The 15,073-nt window shown below is 40.2% G+C and overlaps 1 protein-coding gene, 3 non-coding genes and 1 pseudogene across 4 annotated transcripts; 3 read left to right on the forward strand and 2 right to left on the reverse strand.

The window, feature by feature from the left end:
* The first annotated feature begins 3,205 nt into the window (after window positions 1–3,205).
* Window positions 3,206–3,859, forward strand: LOC147309233 (uncharacterized; annotated as a pseudogene).
* Window positions 3,860–8,318: 4,459 nt separating this feature from the next.
* LOC147309234 (phosducin-like) lies at window positions 8,319–12,172 on the reverse strand. Its single transcript, XM_086272656.1, has 6 exons — window positions 12,033–12,172; window positions 10,351–10,411; window positions 10,053–10,189; window positions 9,731–9,950; window positions 9,486–9,598; window positions 8,319–8,806 (listed from the first exon to the last, which is right to left on the reverse strand). Exons 2-6 carry the CDS (start codon window positions 10,397–10,399, stop codon window positions 8,618–8,620), a joined length of 708 nt encoding a protein of 235 aa, XP_086128782.1. The 5' UTR covers window positions 10,400–10,411; window positions 12,033–12,172; the 3' UTR covers window positions 8,319–8,617.
* A 1,850-nt stretch (window positions 12,173–14,022) lies between these two features.
* trnan-guu (transfer RNA asparagine (anticodon GUU)) lies at window positions 14,023–14,096 on the reverse strand. Its single transcript has one exon. It is a non-coding gene; the product is annotated as a tRNA-Asn (tRNA).
* Window positions 14,097–14,304: 208 nt separating this feature from the next.
* Window positions 14,305–14,377, forward strand: trnak-cuu (transfer RNA lysine (anticodon CUU)). Its single transcript has one exon. It is a non-coding gene; the product is annotated as a tRNA-Lys (tRNA).
* A 348-nt stretch (window positions 14,378–14,725) lies between these two features.
* On the forward strand, window positions 14,726–14,797 carry trnag-ucc (transfer RNA glycine (anticodon UCC)). The gene has a single exon. It is a non-coding gene; the product is annotated as a tRNA-Gly (tRNA).
* Window positions 14,798–15,073: the final 276 nt, after the last annotated feature.

Raw genomic sequence — 15,073 nt, forward strand, 5'->3', positions numbered from 1 at the left:
ACACCAGCCAAAACGGTCACTGATGACCCCTCTATATTCCTGTTCTTTCCTGTGTGATACACATCCGATGATGGCTGTATCATCAACATCAACTTCTGTAGGTACCATTGGCTCTCTGGCTCCCTCCAGCTTCCCTCAGTAGTGCAGGCTGGATGGTGTAGAAAGCACTGGAGAAGCCAAAAAACATCCCTGCCTGCTCTAGGTGAGAGAGGGATCGGTGTAACAGGTAGATGAGAGCGTCATCCACCCCGATTCCAGAAGGTGAACTGCAGGGGGGTCCATTGCAAATTAGATAGAACTTTATTAATCCCTCGGGTGGGTTCCTCTGGGAAATTCGATTTCCAAAAAAGCACAGCACCGACAGAAGTTACAGAGTTACAGAATATTATATATATATATATATATATATATATATATATATATATATATATATATATATATATATATATATATATATATATATATAATATATATATATATATATATATATATATATATAATATATATATATAATATATATTATATATATATATATATATTATATATATATAATATATATATATATATAATATATATATATATATATATTATATATATAATATATATATATATATATATTATATATATATATATATATATTATATATATATATATATATATATATATTATATATATATATATATATATATATACATATTTATATATATATATATATATAAATATGTATGCATATACTTCAGTCACGTTGTCTCGTCTGCAGCTGGTGCCGGATGTTACTGCAAGAAAGACTGATGATGGAATTACAGACTGTGCATTCTTGAACGGCCACCTGAGGACTTTACTGTCTTCCTTTCACAATGAGATGTTTGGCAGTTTTACAGTTTCTTCTGATTGCTTAAGCACATTTTTTGTAACTATTGGCTAATTTTGCAAAACTCTTCACACAAATAAGAAAACCTGTCACCCAATCATCAAAACATTGTAGTTCTCTTGCAAAAGCAAACACAGCTAGATTAACCCTTCACACCTTCGTAAAAATGGTGTTTCCGTATCAAACAGTACACACAAGCCATCATCTACTAAGCACACAATGCGCCAACTGCACACTGATGGTATGAATACAAAACACATCTGGCTTTTGCTTTCTCTGTGCACAAGGTAGGCTATGTCAGTTTGAGCTACTTCTGTCATAGATCCATAAGCATAGAGGGATCCAAACTTCAAGTACTGGTGTTTATTCAAACACATCAAAACAAACACAAGTGTTTATTTCCAAGTATAGGATTATTTGCAATCGCCATAATGACTATATGGGTTACTTGGTCTGCAGTGAACATGCTTCCTCTGCCCCCTCCTCGTCTTCCTCTTGCTCCTCCTTGTCCTTGTCGTCCTCTTCATCCTACTTCTTCACCTCCACGTCCTCGGCCTCCTCTACTTCTCACTCTTTCTGCTCCCTCCATTGTACTCCGCACACACAGCTTACCTGTATTATAGTGCTTAGGCTGATTGCAAAGTGAACTAATTATCTAAAAAAGTTTTCACATGTGAAAGTGTGCCAGACAGTTGGCAAATTAGAGTTAATGATAGCCATACATGTGTATACTTTTGCTAGGAGTGTGTTGGAAATTTGGTAATTGAGTGTTGTGCAGTGAATTGTGCCTACAGTCTTGCAAAGTGTGTGTTACAAAATTGCAAACTGAGTGCAAAGCAGTTTTTGTGCTTTTAGTTTTGCAAACTCAGTGAGTGGTTTTGCTATATGTCTGAATAGTTTTAGAAATTGTGCTACAGGAATCACAGTTAGGGTTTAGGCATTCGGTAAAAACTGTAATACTCAGTTCTCAGGATACCCCGCCCACACACACACACACACACATAATTAGTTATTTATTTTTACATGTCAGTCATACAGTTTGGATCTAGCTGTGTTTTAGTACATCACTTGTATATTTTGTATTGTATTGCATACCTTTGTCCAGTTTTCTGGTCTTTCAGTTTATTTCATATGGAAACACAGCTCCTCCACCCTATTAAATATCTTCCATTTATTTGAACTTAATTCCTTCCTTCAGAACAAACTGCTGGGGACCTTTTCAATGGAAATAAGGGCGAATTAACCATCCTATAACACTCAACTTTGCCCAGTTGAAATTATGATGTTTTGTGACTTTTATTTACCATTAGAAATAGTTGTTTTATTCTGTTAAACAGATTGTTAAAATGAAAGAGAACAGTGTGTTTTAGGGATGGTGATGGTGTTGTGTTTCAACAGCCTTATCTTTGTGCTCAATTTCTCATTTTCCCACATCAGGGCAGAGACTCTATAGCAGGGCAGACTTCCTCCCTGTAGAGGGAGCACTTGTGCAGATTTTCCCAATAAGGAAGCGCTGAGGTGAAATTGTGCTTCATCAAGGCCCATCTGTGCGTACGCGGAACAAAGCGGACGTTGTATTATTTTCCTACAAATTAAAATAAAACAAAAGGAGTAAACGGTATTTCCAACAAGTTGTGCTCAAACACAACGTGAAATAGTTGGACAGAAATATTGAAATAACACCAGATTTTAGAAGAAGGTTAACCCCATAAACAATACACACACCACATCTTGGAGTAAAATAAACATAAATAATTTCAAATTATGCGTCATGAACGATGTAACCTTGGAACATTTTACACACACGCTACCCAAAAACAACACTTGCAATGAAGACAAAGTTACACAAGTGTACAGGAACTGTAAACACAACTGGATCAGAGCTTCATATGGAGGCGGGTGTTATTGCTAAAAGACAATAGCATCCACCATTACTCAGGCACGTAGCATAGCTATTAGGTTGGCAGAGCTGGAATAGCTCATGTAAATACAGTGTAATACACTTCACATCCTAAACATCTTAAATTATGAAAGACTAAACATCACAGTGTTCATCTGTGCACACAACTCAGTCCCAAGGCACTCTGCTGCCCTCTACTGTCCAAAGTGATATGGCACTCTCTTGTGACACAAAACTTTGTGAACCTCATTACAGCAGCAAAGTGAAACATGCGCAATTACCTCCATATGTAACAACGCTGAATTTACAGTTGTGACCACATGTTTGTGTGGGTCACAGAATGACTGTTGGAGAAAAAAATCAAGACAAGACAAATAAAACCATCTTACTTGTGGCTTAAATCTGCTCTGGTCAACACTCTGCTCAACTACACGATGGGAGTGAAGTGGGAGGATGAAGTCTGGTTTAGGATTGTAGAGGAGGAGAAAAGAAGTCAGACATCAGGTGTGATCCTGTACGAGATCTTTGATTTTGAAGATGAAACTCTGCCCTGCTCTCTGGCCATCATCAACACTCCTGGATATGGAGACTCCAGAGGGACTGAACATGATGGACTTGTTGGATGGAGTTCATGAAGTTAGTGCAGTGGGTCTGGCGATGAAGGCGACAGACAATCGACTGGGTGACCGACTGATGTACGTCTTTGATTCAGTGTAAATTCTTTGTAACGATATGTAAGGAAAAAATTATAGCTCTCATCACACTCAGATGGAAGAAAACCTAAAAATACATTTAAGCTCCTGAAGGTGCAAAACTTAAATGTGCCAAAAATGAGAAGAATCGGTCTGTTCACTTCCTGTTTAATAACGGCCAGCTTGAAGATAAGAAAGAAAAATACCTGAAACTAAATTTTGAGCTCAGAGAGAGGAATGTAAGAGTTCACAGCCTTCCTGAAAGAAACTGCACCTCCAAAGCCAAGAGCAGCATTTAAAATGTTAAAGCAAAGTATCAGACTGACAGCCTGCATCCAAAATCTGCAAGAAAGAATCAGATTCACTGCAGTAAAACACAGAGAGATGAAACTCTAGAGAAACATGACAACATGAAGAATGAAGAGGTCACTCCATTTGTCGCTGAAGTTTTTAAACATAAAGAACCAATCAGAGACGAGACGCCTGGGCCGGGTTGTAAAACAGCTGTCAGCTGTACAGTCTGTGAGGAGATCTGTCACTGTCCTGGATGCATGGTGCCCTTAAATCACTGTGAGGTCTTTAGAGATGGTCTCTGCACGCCACGTGTCCTGCATCACTGCATGTGAAAGGTAAGTGGAGACATGTGACCAGGATAAGGAGAGGTCAGAAGAACGAACCACCAACAAAAGAGAAGGATGTTCATTGACTTGGAAAGAAAACAAACCGACTGACAGCCGAGAAGTTTTGTTTTGTTGTCTTTTCTTTTCCCGCCTGTCCCGTTTGGTTCTTTTGCATCAGAATTATTGTCTAAAGGCAAAGAAAGATGCCCAACGGATTTACTTTACCAAATGGACCATCCCGGCCTTGCCGTATATGCTCTGCTATACCCGGAGAAGCAGCCTCTCTCCTCCCCAGTGCTGCTTTTTGCTGGGACAACCAGCATTGTTGCTGTGGGAAACATAGCAGTGACCACTCTCCCCTTGGAGGATTTCTGGGAAGGAATGTTGGTGTTGATGGCATGTTGCTACACCTTACACTTAACATACCTGAAATGTGTTGCAACGGTCCTCTCTGTCATACAAACTGAGGTCATCGCTGATGCCATCCTTGATCGAGATGCCACTAGTGCATATAAGAAAGCAATAGCTGAGTGGAAGTCGTTCTTTGAAAAATAGGTGAATACCAAGCAGGATTTCATCGGGTCAGTTGCAGTTTGCTTAGTTTTGTAATACGTTTGAATAACTTGTGTTCCTAATTTGTCCTGAGAAATGGCTTCACTTAGAATTCCTTACAAAGGAATTTTTTTCTTAATAAAACTTTACCTGAGGCATGTGAAGGTTCAAGTCGTTTTTTGTATTATGCCATTATGTACAACATTGTGTGACTATGCCACCGTCACAAAAGTGTAAGACAGAAAAGTGTGTTTGATTTTACTTTCTGAATGAACACAACCAAATTCACTAAAAACCCAAGCATCTGGCATATTCAGAAGATCATTCTATATATTCAGACTTTCATTGTAATATATATATAATATTTTTCTAAACGGCATTCCATAATGTACATACATAAATATATACTATATATATTGTTTAGGGCGACTGGGGGGAAAAGTGGGCACGTCTTTTTTTTTCTTCTTTTCCTGATGTCATGATCCTGGGTCTGTTGACCCAGCGTTTTGAGTTTTAGTTTATGTAAGCCCGTCAGGTTTCCTAAGTTCATTTGTTATCATGCCTAGGTGTTTCTAGTTCTTATTATTTCCCCCTCGTGTTTCCAACTATGTTAAGTCTCCCCTGCTCTTCATGCGTTTCATGTCTGTGTCTTACGTTGTCAAGTTCGGGTTGTCATGTCTATGTCTCTTTATGTTTCCTGTTTTATTGTGAAGAGGTCTGGTGTTTCTGTGTTCATCGTGTTCGGTTTTACTCTCCCACTGTGACGTCATTATGTTCATGTGTGCCAGCTGTTTCCCCATGTGTTCCCACTTCCCTCATCCTCCTCCTGTGTGTATTTAGTCCGTGTGCTTTCAGTCATTTGTTGTCAGGTCGTCTGCTCATCCATGTCAGTTCACTATGGTTAAGCTTTTTCATGTTTTGTTATTAGTTCACCCAGTTTAGGTTATTGTTTAGTTTTCACCGATGCCCTATTATTTTGTACCCTCGTTGCTAGTCTCAATAAACGGCTTGTTTTGTTTATCCACACCATGTTTTGGTCTGCGTTTGAGTCCTCCTCTGGAACACTTATGGTCTGCCCCAGCCAGACCGTGACACCTGAATTTTTTTTCTCAGATTTTTTTTTTTCCCAGTGGCCCTAATCCTCTTCCGTACTGGCGGGACTTAGTTGGTTTTGTTTATTATTTTGGCCTGGGCTCACCCTGGAGCTATGCTTCCTGACCTTTGAAATAACCTTTGTTTTACTCACAGCTGGTTTCGGATGTTTGGCTTGGGAATCAGGGCGGGTACTTGTCTCTCTCTCCTCCAGCCTTATGTGCGTCTCTACACGCCTAGACTAGGGCCGTAACAATGCGTAAGAAACATTGAAACTGAAACATTGTGGGGCTGTATACAAGGGCAGTTATGTAATATATTAAATAAATAAAGGTCGAGGGGCTATGGTCATTTAGGGTGGGGATGGTAATTCCACTGAGACCAAAATATTGCACAGAACGTGGAAAGACTGAGATATTGCACATAGTTGATCAATAGCAGCAACAGAGTGGGTGTATTGGAGAAGTCTGTTCACACTCTGAGTTAGCATTAAGAGTTCTGACAGCCCACGGGATGATGGATCTAAACCTTTTTCAAGCAGGCAGGGTGTTGAAGAGGTGGTGGTTAGGGTGGAGGTGGCCCTTTATAAGTGCCCTGGCTCTGGAGAGACAACCTGGCAATTAAGTCCAGGGAGGAGCGTGGACAGCCGATCACCTTCTCTACAGTACTGTTGACCCTCTGCAGCCTCTTCTTGTCAGCTGTTGTGCAACCAGGGTACCACACAGGGATGGCGTGCACGCTCTCGATAGTGGCACGGTACACTGCAAAAACTCAAAATCTTACCAAGTATATTTCTCTTATTTCTAGTCAAATATCTCATTACACTTAAAATAAGACAAAAGCAGCTACAAAGCAACATTCCAGTAAGCTACAGAAAAACTAGATAATTTTCACTTGTTTCATTGGTAGATTTTTTCACTTATTTCAAGTCAAAATATCTTGCATTAAGTGAAAAGATCTGTGGAGGTTGCACTAATGGTTCTGAGAATTTTCATTTTGATCTGAGAAAAGCACCAAAGCGACTGAGAAAAACTGTAAAAAACCAACAGGTGATCTGAGCTTTGTGCCGTGGTACCCTGCTGGAAGCAGCCGTTACTGTGGTCGGCACAGCACTCAGCAGGCCTTTGTGATTAAATGATGAACAGTCAGCTGGGGACCGAAGTGTGAGGAGATAATGTCCTCCAACCCATTGTACCACCACAACCAGCAGCCTGAACTGTTGACACGAGACAGGATGGATTCATGCTTTCATGTTGTTCACACCAAATTCTGACCAGAACATCTGAAAGTTGCAGCAGAAATGAAAACTCGTTTTTCCAATCTTATGTTTCCCAGGTTTGTTGAGCCTCAGTTTCCTGGTCTTAGCTGTGAGTGGTAACGCTCGGAGGGATCTTCTATTGCTAAGGCTGCTGCTGAAGTGTAGGAGTTATTTGGCTTGCTGTTGCCTTCCTATCACCTCAAAGCAGTCAGTCAATGTTTGTTTCATTTCGCCACATGACAGCTCAAAAAAACCTTATTTAGTTACAGAAGCTTTGGAAACCTTATCAATGTGCTTATCTGGTCCTTTTTCATCTGAGTTTTAGCAAGCTATTTTTGGCCACAGAAATATGGCTCGCTACATATTTTCTCTTTTTTTCTGACCTTTCCCTATAAATTGTTACAGATACATGGTTGTTAGGAAAATCCTAATATATGAGCAGTTTGTGAAATAGTCACACAGCCTGTCCAAAGACCGTGCAGGGTTCAAAGTCACCCTTCTCCTTCATGCCTGCATGTCTAAATGCTCGCACTCCCTGCCATGCTGCCATATAATTGACTGGATATTTGCACTAATCAGGAGTCGATGCGTTGATGATTTATAGCAGGAGGGTATTTTCATAGAAGTTGCCCAATAAATCAAGAAGCTCCACTAAAAACACATCAGTTTAGTAAAAAATGAAACATTTGAGTCCAGTATGGCCACGAAATATTGGCATAATGACCTAAATGCACCCTGTACACCGCCTCCTTCTTTTACCCTGCTGAGGTTTATGTAACCGTCCTTCTTCAAAGTACTTTTTTTAATCCTAATGTGTAATGATGACAGAACAGACTGGATAATTAAAGAGGATGAAAGCCCCGACTCATCGTCACCACCTGCGGTCTATTATAGTGGAGTCTTGTCAGACATGAAAAGTGATTCACTGTCTTTAGGGGGGAAACGCTGTCATAGACATGAATTAACAGATTATATTTTGTGACCCAAATGAAGACAAAAGACAAATTGACTTCATTAGTTACACTTTGCTAGCACCAGCTTGGATCTTCTTTTGCCTTCAGAACTGCTTAAATTCTTCGAGACACCGAGGCGCGCAGTGTGAAATAATGACTCAGGTCTGTCAAAAGAAAAGAAACGAACCTGCTTTGAGAAAGTGCAGAAGTTTGTTTAAAAATGTACGGAGTAAAAGTAAAACGTTGTCAGAAGAATACAGCACAGATGTATTTGTACTTTGTTCCCTCCCACCTCTGCAGTCCAGGATGATGTTTCATATACGTCACATTAAAATATGAATATTGCTGATTGTAAAAAAGACAGACAGACACTGACAGGATGTGATGAAGACATCTTTTATTGGAGAGTTATGACATCACTGCTAAGCAGTATTTCAGCACAGACCTGCTCGCCGTCTGTGGTTTACTTCTACCAGTCTCTAAATAGATTCAGCATTTGAGCTGCTGGATGTTTATCTGTATGCACAGTTGTGTGCTTTTTTTAAAAACATGTATATCCCAGCTGCTGTTCTTCCACTTCTTTTCCTCAGCTCTCCTTTTCATTTGCCCCTCACTGTCAGATGCACCCATCCTGTTTTCTACTTGTATTCGCTCCCCTCCAGCACACTGCATAAATGCTCTATTCCACTTCCCCTCCCTCATCCTCATCAGCAGCACATGCTTCAAATTCCTTCTCGGGTAAGAGGCCATATTCATTGAGAAAGGCCTCAACATCCGTTGCAAAGAACTCTTCATTGAAGTGTTTGGTCACAGACAGGAAGTTACCCAGTAACTCACCAGCCTTGTACACCAATAGGGTAGGAAGAACCTGGAAGAATAGCAGCAAAACTCCAAATGAGCTTGTAGCCATTATAACTGGAAGTGCTCGGTGTAACTCCCAGCCACAGGAATATTTCCTGGACAAGAAACCTTTAAAAGAATGTTTTCAGTATAGGGAACAGGATGGAAATAAGAACCCGGGGAACCCTGCAGGGCTTGAGTTGTCCACTTGTCCTCATTTTTATAGATCAAGGCCAGAGTAACCCAAGCTTAAAGTGTTCATTAAGGTATTTGTCACACAGATATAAAATAAGCTCATAGATTAGTGTTGACCATAGGGTGCTTAGTTTATGTAGAAAATGTCGTTTGTTGTTGTTTCGGTTTACGTGCTGAAATAGTTTTATGTGTGTTTATGTGTAGACTTGTATATAGTTAAACATATAATGTCAAACTCTGAATATTGATTTGTAAATAAGGACATTTGAAATAAGGGCGCCGGAACAGAACAAGTGTAACGACATCATACTCCTCTTCAAGCACACACATTGTGTAGACACAGAGATATACATGAAAACCAGATGCTTTTCTTGTTATTTCAGTTATATTTGCACGTTCAAAATAAAATTCTATCTATCTACACCCAAAACAAAGTTCTGTGCTACACGTTCTGGAGCTGAAAGTGCATTTAAAAGTCTAATTCTTCATCAGCAAAGTAGCAGTGCACTAACCTCAGAGGAGAAGCGTTCGGCAGCACCGGTGGCCACGGCGTCAATGCGACAGAATTTAACACTGGGGTATTCAGCAGCCAAACAGTCCAGGCATGAGTTCAGCTCTTCACAGCCTGACAAACACAGAGAAGCCGCAGCCGTTAGCAAACCACACTGTGTCCAGTACGTGGCTGTTTGGTGAATATCGATTTATTGTTTTCGTGTTGAGACTACACTTGAATATGCACCCCCCTCAAACACCTGACCTTTGACACCATGCTGGTAGATGTGGACCACCACCAGGGTCAACCGGTGTTCCTTCTCTATGACTTCAAGGAAGGCTTCTCCGCTCTCAAGTTCATGGACGGACTCAAACTTGGGACCAAAGCTCAGGCGCTCGTGCATTTCCTGCATACACTGTTTTCTGTAGCGTTTCAGGCAGCGTTCATCCTCATCTTGGATCAACTCATACTCCTGAACACTCATCTACAGTTGAGAAAACATATGTTACTGCTGCACTTGTTTTTACACTTGCATGCCTTTCTGTGGCATTACTAGGATTATATTGTTCCAGATGTTTCCATTCACCTTTCTGTTGAGTCTCTCCTTGTCATCATCTCGAGGACTGGACATTTGTCTGAGCAGCTCTCTCTTGTTCTGAGGGACAGTCTGATCCACACTGTCCAACTTAAACCTTCGCCAGTCATTAATGACACCTTTGGGACCTGGAGACACACAAAGAAGTGTAACAAAGCAACGTGTTTTCACGAGTGCAAAGCGCCACGAGTCGGCGACCACGAGTCAAAACAGCATCGAAGGCAATAATAGCCTGAATCCCCCGAGTTTTGCATCCAGCTGTAATAGACTATCGTGTGACGTCGCTGACCTGTGTGATTGGCGGGCACTTCGTCCTCTTCTTGAGTGGTGGCAGACATCCTTTGGGAAGCCTGCGACACACAGAGTAGACAACAGTGTTTTTGCTACTTGAACAATGTTTTCTTTAGCTTAAATAAGCTTGTGTCATTTTGACTTGATGTCACATGTTCCAGTGTTAGAAAACCATCACTGCTCAGTGTTAGTCTTTGTTAATCTTCAAAACTGACTGGGTTACTTTTAAACATTTAATAAACATAATTTAACACTCAACAGTGTTGTATTTAACACTCAGAGGAGTGGACCCATATAGACTCTCTCTAGTGTTAATTTAACACTGGAGATTTTGCTGTGTGAATATCTGCAGCGTGATTCATGCATTTAAGCACACAGTTGTCACAAACATTTAGTTTAAACTAGGCTGAAGTTTACTTATCAGATTAAGATGAGATTACCAGGAGTCTGACACTCACACTTAGGACAGCTTATATAGATATATGTGAGTGAGATATGACATCATTTGTGAGCTAAAACCAATAAAATGTAATGAAAGCTAAACAAGACAATGAAGTTTTATTTTATTTATTATTTATAATGAATATTATTTAGATATTTATTTTATTGGTATGACCCTGAAAATGCAAAATCCTCTGTGACCGTTTTTACAATGGGAAAGATTTTTTCCTGCTTAGCGATGATCTAAATGCCAACATTGTAACTGGTTCAAAAGAAGCTGATGGACTCATGATTGCGTTATTTATCTGTTTTATGGCTCATTACTCAAACATTTTTGTATGCTTGTCAAAACACAGAAACGTTGGAGTTCTGTCTGTACTCCCAGTTCAAAGCCATTTGTTACATTACATAACTTCTAATGAGCAACACGATGTCTTTCTTTTAGTAACACATTCAAGTATCAGCACAGAGCTGACAGCAAAGTTTCAACTAAACAGCCCACAGAAAAATGACGTGGCTACATTGATGTTGCTGGGTGGGAGGAGCTTCACTGTCACAATCTTAAAAGACTGTGCATATCATTGCTCTAATTTTTATTTTATTTTGCCTCCCACATGAACTGAGACCAGGCAATTGTGCATAAAAAGACGTGCTGGAAAATGTTGTATTTATTCTTTATTTGCTATGCATCCGTCTGATTAGCAACTGCGATCACTAAATATTCCAGATATATTGCTTTCATACACCAGTACATGCCACACTGAAAGCTGCTGAGACAGCTGGGCGGTCGATGACAGCAAAGCTACGTCAGTCATATAACTGATGAAGCCCGTTAGGCTGAGGCAGCTAATTCGTTCAGGTTGTCAAAGCTTTCATTTCTTCCTTCACTGGTTTCGATGAGCTCACATTCAGTTAAAGAAGTGAACTTTAACTCTAGAGGGCGATGCTTTTTAACATGACATGGCTTGAAAAGTCAGTAAGAAAACACATAAGAATTGATTTAAGAAAATGAAGAAATGCAGAAGCACACATAAACAGATTTATATGCAACAACATGTTTGTGGAACTCCAAACAACAAAGTAACTGAGTGTTAACCACATCTGCCGAACAATGACATTACTCAGTGTGTGTCAAAGGCTAGACTTACACCAGCAGCATTAACATTAACGGTTTTCAATGCAAAAATAAATATTTGCACCAATGCATGCTTTCTAAAGAAAAAAAGGACCAGCTCTTACCTTTGTCTGATGAATAAGAACGGGTTTTAAAAGCCAGTCAGTCAATCTTGTGATTCACTGATAGTGTGAGATCTGGCTGAGAGCGGGGAGTGCCGGCTTACAGAGGGTGGAGCTAGAGCAGAGGGAATAAGCTTAATCTTCACAGTCGTCATAATCACTGTCACCATAATGTTGTGTTGTTTAATATGATTAGATGCAATATCTGTCTCAGTGTTATGGACTGAGGAGGCCGAAGTGGACACAGCATTTTTACTTGTTTTACTTATGGAAAACAAAACAAGTTAAAGTAGTCGTCTGTTGCTTCGGTTACTTTTGAGAAAAAGAAAAAAAGAGTGAAATATGGTCTTTATCTAGCCAATGAGTTTATTTCTTCAGTTTACTTTTTATGGTTTGTTTTGGACATCGCAGTTTAACTGTGGCAGTGTGTGCTCTGTTTTATCGTAGTATCTACAAGCCTGCAACACAAAATGTTAAAATAGAAACTTTTTATAATACAAAGAAAACCTCAGCAATCAGACAACAATCAGACAACAATCAGACAACCCCCTTTGAGTAAGCACTTGGCAAGAGCGGAAAGGAAAAACTCCTTTTCAACAGGAAGAAACCTCCGGAACCGGGCTCAGGAAGGGGCGGGGCCATCTTACCCTCCGACCATACATACATTACACAAACATCACATGGGGAAGACAGGTCAGAGAGGTATAACAATGCAAAATGCACCACATGAGGAAAGATAAGGAGAAAAAAATAACTCCCCCCAGACTGAGCTCCAACAGGGAGATCAGTTTGAGAACAGAAAAAACACCTCTGCACATGAAAAACTCTTAATACACCAAAGAAACACATGACAAGCAACGGGGGGGTAAAGGGTGAGAGACAGCCAGTATAGACAGCACATCCGGGCCTGCGTGCGCTGGTCTCCTTGATCCGCCGTCAGCATCGGAAGGGAATAAGCGTCGAAGGCGTTTGGAAAGGGAGGGGGGATGAGTGTGTGCATATCAGTGTATATGTATGTGTGTGTGTGTCCATAGTTCAGCTGAGACAGTGTCCTTCACCCTGCCAGGCTAAGTAAACAGCCGGTTCCGCTTCCTTAATTCTTCGATAAGTCAGGGCCAAGCCAGCTCCGATCATCCAGAACCCTGTTGCCATGGTTCCGAATAGGTAGATATCTTCAGCACTCAGGCTCACCCGAGCCCAGACTTCTCGTTGAGAAAGGGGTGTCAATTGCATTTAGGGACCAGTTGATCAAAACCATAATTCAAATTAAAATATAAAACAAAAAGAAGATGCACATTCTCTGTCATATGGACTTGCATGAATAAAGGTCCTCTTCCTTCTCTCCAAGGTATGTGATAAGGCAGCAGATGGCTACTTCTCTAAGTATTTCAATTGTCTTGTGCTATTTAAGAAAAAATAAAGTATGAGTATAAACTACATGGGTGACTGCCAACAAAGTGCATTTCAAAGCTACCCAAAGTCTAAAGAGTTGTCCTACCTCAAGAAGCATGTCCTTGAGCTGCCTGATTCTCACTCCCTTAGCTCCTCCCCTTGAAAAAATGACATCCATCATTTTTGGGGTGCAATGGTCAAGTGTAGCCATTCAAGGCTTACAGTGGTTGAACTCTTGAACTTCTCCTTTATCTGTAGACCACACAAACAGAAGAATTCAGTCTTGCAGACTATATTGCATTAATTAATGCTCTAATACATTAGTTAAAGATGATAGATGTGATCTAAGGCTACCCCAAGTTTTGAGGGAACAAAAACAATCTTAGTGAAGACAAGGGAGACATTCCCCACCATAACCATGGCGTAATCTGTAATTTTTTAGCAACCCTGTTTTTGTTTCAAATTTACACATTGTGTTTATGTCTTTCAAGCTTATGTAAAAACATAAGCTTGAAAGTCCACCATGCCATATTCACCATATGTGAATTTGCCCGGGCTACACCAATGATCAATTACACCATAAATAATCAACAAAAAGTGCCGTCCCTGGGTGGGCTCGAACCACCAACCTTTCGGTTAACAGCCGAACGCGCTAACCGATTGCGCCACAGAGACACACGAGCCTTAATGCCCTTCAAGGAGAATAAACGCGTAAATTTTGACGAAAAAAAATCTTGTCTTTTCCTTAGTCTACTAACTTTTCCGTTTACAATGATCAACACTTAAAGTATTGTTGGGCATACACACAGCAATAAGCAATAACAGCAGCTCTGTACCCTAACACTGTAGCTAAACTCAAAGTATTTTTCCCTCGTTTACAGCTGCCCGGCTAGCTCAGTCGGTAGAGCATGAGACTCTTAATCTCAGGGTCGTGGGTTCGAGCCCCACGTTGGGCGCATGTCTTTTGTGTTTTGTATTTCCATACAACAAAAAAAGCCCATAGATATTTAGCCATTTAAACAAACAAAAAACAGAAACCACTGCTTCCGGAACCTTTCGCGTGTTAGGCGAACGTCATTCTGTTGTATACAATATATTATTCTTATTATATTCTAATTTTTGCTATATAACTTTTCACTATAACTGTCCACTTCCTGCTGTGACAAAACAAATTTCCCACGTGTGGGACAAATAAAGGTTAGCTTATCTTATCTTATAACCACTACACTACGGAGACACTGGTGTCGATGTCAAGTTGAATGACCGAAACACCAGTTTACCAGACCGTTCTGTAGTCTATACATGCGTTGGTGGTATAGTGGTTAGCATAGCTGCCTTCCAAGCAGTTGACCCGGGTTCGATTCCCGGCCAACGCAAAGTTTTCGTGAACGATTTCCTACTACCAGCAGACAATCTACTGTTTTACATGTAAAGAAAAGATCACCCAGAATATGTCTCTTTAGCTCTGACCTTTTCTCGTTCTTCCTACAAAGATCTTATCAAATTAGTTTCTTTTTTTCTGAAATGTTTAAAAAAACAACACAACGCTGTTTTTAATGAGTTTAGGGCTAAAATGGGTATGTGTATGGTGTGACCTGGCTTAATCTATGATCAATAATTCAGGCCAATAAATCCCCAGAAAGTCAATTCTA

The sequence above is a fragment of the Aulonocara sp. 'chitande type north' Nkhata Bay genome, linkage group LG18, assembly GCF_057382095.1.
Source record: "Aulonocara sp. 'chitande type north' Nkhata Bay isolate Kocher_YH1m ecotype deep benthic linkage group LG18, A_spYH_male_GT1.1, whole genome shotgun sequence".
NCBI lineage: Eukaryota > Metazoa > Chordata > Actinopteri > Cichliformes > Cichlidae > Aulonocara > Aulonocara sp. 'chitande type north' Nkhata Bay.

What these genes read in the sequence shown, in the direction of transcription:
- LOC147309234 (XM_086272656.1), bottom strand. Translation starts at nt 10,399, where the DNA reads ATGTCTGCCACCACTCAAGAAGAGGACGAAGTGCCCGCCAATCACACA. An exon ending in CTACCAGCATGGTGTCAAAG is followed by an intron (nt 9,599 to 9,730) that starts GTCAGGTGTTTG and finishes TGTGTTTGTCAG; the next exon opens with GCTGTGAAGAGCTGAACTCA. An exon ending in CCGAACGCTTCTCCTCTGAG is followed by an intron (nt 8,807 to 9,485) that starts GTTAGTGCACTG and finishes CTATTCTTCCAG; the next exon opens with GTTCTTCCTACCCTATTGGT.